Source organism: Pagrus pagrus (assembly GCF_965226575.1).
Source record: "Pagrus pagrus genome assembly, chromosome: 8".
NCBI classification, from domain to species: domain Eukaryota; kingdom Metazoa; phylum Chordata; class Actinopteri; order Spariformes; family Sparidae; genus Pagrus; species Pagrus pagrus.
The window spans coordinates 7,946,806-7,952,805 of NC_140192.1; the positions used below are offsets into that span (position 1 = coordinate 7,946,806).

General features: G+C 43.9%; 1 protein-coding gene across 1 annotated transcript in view; it reads right to left on the reverse strand.

Annotated features, from left to right (window-relative positions):
- Positions 1–521, reverse strand: part of pde4d (phosphodiesterase 4D, cAMP-specific) — a gene marked incomplete at its 5' end in the record, with an annotated part of 161,163 nt that extends 160,642 nt beyond the window's left edge. Inside the window, one exon of the mRNA XM_084359967.1 lies at positions 463–521. Within this exon, the coding sequence (XP_084216093.1) occupies positions 463–507 (45 nt within the window). The remainder of the gene's footprint in view (positions 1–462) is intronic.
- Between the last annotated feature and the right edge of the window lie 5,479 nt (positions 522–6,000).

Here is a 6,000-nt window from a genome sequence, read left to right on the forward strand (position 1 = left end):
TCCGACAATTGTGTGAACAGTGAAATACTGGGGTTCCCTGAAAGGGAGTGTAGAATTTTCCTCTATATTGGAGGTAAATATGTACAAAATACTGATATAGTAAATGCATATTGCAATAATAATGTGTGGTGTCGGCACACTGTTTGGGAACCACTGCTTTACTGTAATGCAGCCTGTAAAACCAGGAAAAGACAACACTTCTGCCATATGAAGAGACATAACAGTATTAAAAATCTAAGATGATATGGTCTCATGTGGTGATAGCATATAATACAGATATATTGCCCAGCCCTAATGTACATTATACCAGACCTTTATTTAATTACATGAATAATGCCGTACAATAGAAGCAATTAGAATGGTTTTTCCAGATGAAGAAGGAAAATGAAGACTATCAGATGAAGAGTTATTTAAAGATGGAAGATAAAAGGATGTAAAAAGACAAAGCTGGTCTTCACTTACACTCTCCCGCTGGTTGTCGTCCCCGGACCGGTCATTCTTTTGCATGGTGCGTGCCACCTCTGAAAACAGGCAGGCTTCAGTCAGAAATAAAATCAATAAATAAATGAAGAACATCGATGAGGAGGCAGCTCACCTCATCTAATTCCCCAAAACTGGTCATGTAAACTTTAAAAAGCAAATCAAAAATCAGTTTCTTTAAATAACTTCAAGCTACTTCATGTAAAGTTTTGACTAAATAAACAAAGAAAACACATACACATATTGCACAAATCTGTGAAGAATGTATGTGATTTTTCAAAATGTATTCTTTGTTATTTGCGTGTAAGATAGCGATGAATTGAACGGCAGAGGTAAGTTCATACCACCTCCCGAGGCTTTTGTGTTTTGAGTAAAAGAAAGCTTTGATCTCCAGGACAACCAGGTACTTGTGTGTGTGTGTCTGTGTGTGTGTATGTGTGTGTCTGTGTGTGTGTGTGTGTGTGTGTGTGGGTGAGACACGGAGCCGTGCTGGGATCCACTGGCCTATTAGAATGCATTAGAGTGTAAAAGCTAAAGGTCAGTGAATTATCAGCCAGAGTTACACAACCCTGTTCTGTTTACCTGGCCTAATAACCCCGAGCCTACACCTGCCTCTCCCTCTTCCCTGTCTTTGTCTCACTGTCTCGCACACAAACACACATACACGCACGCGAACACACTCAGCCAAGACAAATTGTGCTGAACTAGATGTCCACAAACGTTCACAGAGCGTCAGAAAGTGTTGTGGCACATGCAGAAAATCCTGTAGAACTTCAAAGACATTAATAATCAAGCTTTTGTGGGGTTTTATTGGAGCGCACACAGACTGTTTGTTTGCGTCTTATCATTCCTGTCACGTCTAAGTTTCTCCCTGGTTGTTATCAACCTGCGAGAAATATCAAGAAAACAGGCAGACAATTCAGGAATCCTCATTTTCCTCTGCATTTAGAAAACAACTCCCGCTGTCCTCTCTGTATATTGCTATCAAATTTAGTGCGGACGTATATATGCAGTCCATGAATAATATATTTTCCCCTGCGACTTGCTTTATGGCTGTCTGTGTTCCACATTAGTGATAGCCAAGCTCACAATTCATATTTATCAGCCTATCCCATGCAAAGCAAAACACACCTGCATGTCACTCGCCATTTACTACACAGTCCTTCATTTCCATGGTCCACAAGCTTAGCAACAACACCAGCTTGGCTATATCCCTCTCTAACCAGTCTCATCAACAGCACTGGATGTACTTTGAATGAAAGATCAGTCAAATGGGTCACACATTATCCTCCACTCCGGTCCTTTAGCTCAGGCCCGTCTCCACTAAATAGATGTGGAGTGACAGGATGGCCAGGTAATTACCACACAGACAGAAAAACAGTCAGAGCTGGCAGGACAGTCTCCATCGATTGGGAGAGGAGAGGAGAGGAGAGGAGAGGAGAGGAGAGGAGAGGAGAGGAGAGGAGAGGAGACGAGACGAGACGAGAGGAGACGAGAGGAAAGGAGACGAGAGGAGACGAGAGGAGAGGAGAGGAGAGGAGACGAGAGGAGACGAGAGGAGAGGAGAGGAGAGGGATTTGTCATGAAATGGTGACAAGGCTTCGCATAATGTTGCCTTTGGGATAAATAAACCGGCTTTGTCTGTCATAACTCTGTGCAGAGGACAGAACATATGCACTGCATCAAGCATGCGCATGCACGTATACACAAAATGACTTCCTTTTTGTAAGAGCTTAGTATTTTTTTGCATACGCTCCTTCGCTCTGTTTATCAAAGTGGAATCCAACTGGGACTATTTATTTTTTTCTTTCAGACCAATCGCGTTTGAAGCACCATCGAAAGTATTTACACCCTTAGTTTTGTTAATCTGGGCTGGGGAGAACAGTCCCATTCAGACCGCAGGGTGCACCAAATGATCACAGCGGGACCAATGTGGAAATGTAGATTTGGTCCTTGTTTACTGTAAGTGAACCAGGGTACAGTGGGGTTTGATACATTCACACGGGACTGCACAGCATGTCTATCCCTTGTCCCTGTGTCCCACATATATAGAGTCAGTGTCAGTGGCAGTGCAGGACAGATGCTTTTGACACACTTTCCCAAAATCTGGCTTTTATCCAGTGGCTGTGTGTTTTGTTTTATGTCAATCAAAATGTATAAACGTGGGTAAAAGTTATTGATTTTAATTGGACATTATATACACATTTTAGATGACCTCTCTGCATTGGTAATCTACAGCACTGCACATTAACACACTCAACACACTGTTTGTCCTGCATTTGGTTTGTTGGAATCTGGTAGCCTAATCTGAAAAGGCTTACATATCTTACATGTTTCATGGCAGAAGGCACACGAGGCAGATAATCATGAACGCAGAGCGCAAGATAACCTCGGGGCAAACCGCAGCCTTGACCTATGCTCATATTCTGCTATTTTTGCAAGTGCTACAAACCATCGCCCTCGACCACAGTTACAGGCTTTGGAATCAGAGCTGATTTGTCTCGAAGAAACCTCAGTGCAAGCTATGTAAATGTTCAGTCCAAACATTTCTTGGCATCTCACATTTTGCTGTCCCTCCGCGGTCATTAACTGTTACGATAATGCCTTATGATTGTGCTGTCTGTAAAGCCTTGGCTGTGTTGAACTGGATACATCCTACACATTTGCACTTCTATTGTGTTTGTGCCTGTCGGGAAAAACCCTGTCAATTATTTTCAATTTGTCTAGACTGCAGTTTTGAAACGATAAACAGCTATTTTAGTCAGTGTCGGCCTTCTTCGGTTGTATATATCTCGGCACAGCCTGTCAATGCTGAAAAAACTCATATTACCAGACAGACAGAGGGATACAAACTTCCCCTAAACACGGCGGCGCAGTTGGCATTTTTCAGCTGTCAGGAACTTAAGCTTCTCAGTGCACACTGTCTTGTTATTAACAGTGACTCTAAGTCAGCTAAAGGTCCATCGGGGCTTGAATTAAACAGAAGGAGCTGCTCAGATGACCGAGATAAACTCTCCCATCTCCTCCATCTCTCGCGCTCTCTCTTCGGGGTGGGCCTTGAGCCCAAATGTGATGAGTCTCCAAAATAATGTGGATTTCAGCCTTGAAAGCACAAGGCTAATTTAGCAACGATACAAAAAAAAACAACAAAACTGAATCAGCAGGAGACGTGGCGCTGATACAAAGTACACAGAGGGAGAAATAGAAGGATAAACAACATCACACGCTCGATCTCAGCCAGCAATTATGATTCACCTTGTTATACGTGCTCCTGAAAGACACATTAAGAGGATTTTAACACGCAAAGTCTCAATCAAAATGGCAGCCAATGACTGCGCGAGCCTCCCGCAGTGATCTGGGTTGTAAAGATTGCTCGTGCATGCGCGCCCTTCTCTGTGACACAAATACATTTCTAGACTGAATAACCAGTCACGTGACGCTCTTCTCTGTCAGACAGTCTCTTCAGTGACAAGTCATCTTTCTGCCAGTCAGCAGCACCAGTCTGAGACAAACACACATCTCGTCTTGCTTTTGTTTAGCAGGCAGGAGGCTCTTATTGTTCGTGTGTCTAGAGTGTGTGTGTGTGTGTGCATGTGTGTGTGCGTGTGTGTGATGCAGGAGAGTTGCAGGGTGTGTGCCAACTGTGCAACCACAGGGGGCTGATTTCTGTCTGGGCTCAAGCATGAGTTGAGGTGCGATTAGACCTACAGATCCCCCCCCACCACCTTCACCAGAGAGATCCAGATACAGTAAGTAAGTATCAAAACTCGCTTTGCAGATTGCTATTCGCCCCCCTACCCCCCTGTCCCTTTGATACATCCTCTGCTGGCTTTTTCAATTAACTTCCTGCCATCTTTGGGAGAGCGATGACAGTTTATCCTGTGTGATCACATTAAGCGAGTGAGCAAAAAAACTGAGCTGAGCTATGACTTCTCCTCGCCCAGCAGCAGAAGGTCACGGCTGTCTAATGTGCTCTAAATTTTCGGCTGCCGTGTGAAACGTCTCTTTTCCTCTTGTTGAGCTCCCACAGCTGCTTATTGAATAATCGCTCAAAAGTATCTCTCGCCTTTTATTGTAGCCATTCAATCAGCCGAGATGAGCGGGGGCGCGGTGGCTCTGCTGAAGTAGCCGGTCACTTTGTAATCTCTTTGTAGGCACATCTGCGCGGGACACATTAATCAAGTGTGCTTTTTTCCTTCAATTTGCCTCAAGCTAATATTTGGGAGAAAGGAGATTAAACATCGCGTTGACATTGATCGTCAAGCTCAGACGGTGCGATCAATCAACAAATCAGTCAAAGCTGTTGGAAAGGTCCATCTGAGACTCTTTAAATTAAAATAAATTACAACTCATTACACGGTACAAATCAGTGTTTCTCAGAGTAAATAGGCAGTGACACTTGTTTGATGCTCACTTAAAGCAGCCCATGTACCATCCAATCAGTCTCATTTATCAGCTATCGACTGAAGTGGATTTTTTCCACCTCATGAAGTTCCTCCACTTGTCTAAAAATGGAGGAGCCAAAATATTATCCTATTGATTCAGTAATTGTATTTTGGTGGCTGATTGCAGTTTTAAGACCACCGCTGAACCGCTCCCGAAGTGAGATGGGCTCTTGTTGGGAGGAATAAATGAATAGAAAAGAAGCCTCTGCTCTCAGCGTGGAGCTGCTGACTGACTGAGCCCAAACATAGCGGTGGCTCCTCCAAGTGGTGCCGCGCTGTCTAGACACGGTGGTAATATTAAGAAAGATGGGTCCCAACAATATGTGGAGGGACGCACCTTCATTGTTTGGCTCACCTTGTCCTGTCCTTTACACTGAGGACAACCATTAACTGCCACAGCAATCCCTCAATCCATCCACGCGTCACATAAATCAGCCACTATCAAAGCACCGGACGGCTGTCACCTCCTGTAATACAATCACACTCGTGCACTGAAAAAACTCAAAGGCGTGCCGGCACATTGTACATGTGGGCCACAAGCACCCTTGAACACAACCTGCGAATGATAAATGTGTGCTGTCACTTGTTACAGAGTATCTATTTTTAGGAGAGATAAGAAAGTCCTCATTCTATACTTCAAAACTCCACACTTCATCATCATATGCAGTGACTGCAGAGGCTCCAATTCACTTTCGAGTGTGGACAAATCGAGAGCGGCTGCTATTAAGCCATATCTGGCAAAACAGCTCAATTTCCTTTCCATTCATTCCCACAGCACTTTGTTGACAGTGATGAGCCCTTTGTAGCGGCTCGAAACAATTTCACAGCAAGTGGACCGCGGATGAAAATACAATAACATTTACTTGAAATGTAAATGAGCCCGCGCACCTCGAGCTCCTCGAAAAATAATTGTCTTATATTCCACCTATTGTCCCGCCGACCCAAGTATGAGTCACACAGTCCTATTATTTGCTTTTTGTGCTGTGAAATTGAGGTCATCAGATGTGGGAGTATTTTGAAAACAGCTTGATTTCCAACTGTGCATCGGCAATAAAAGTCTGTCTGATTGAAATTA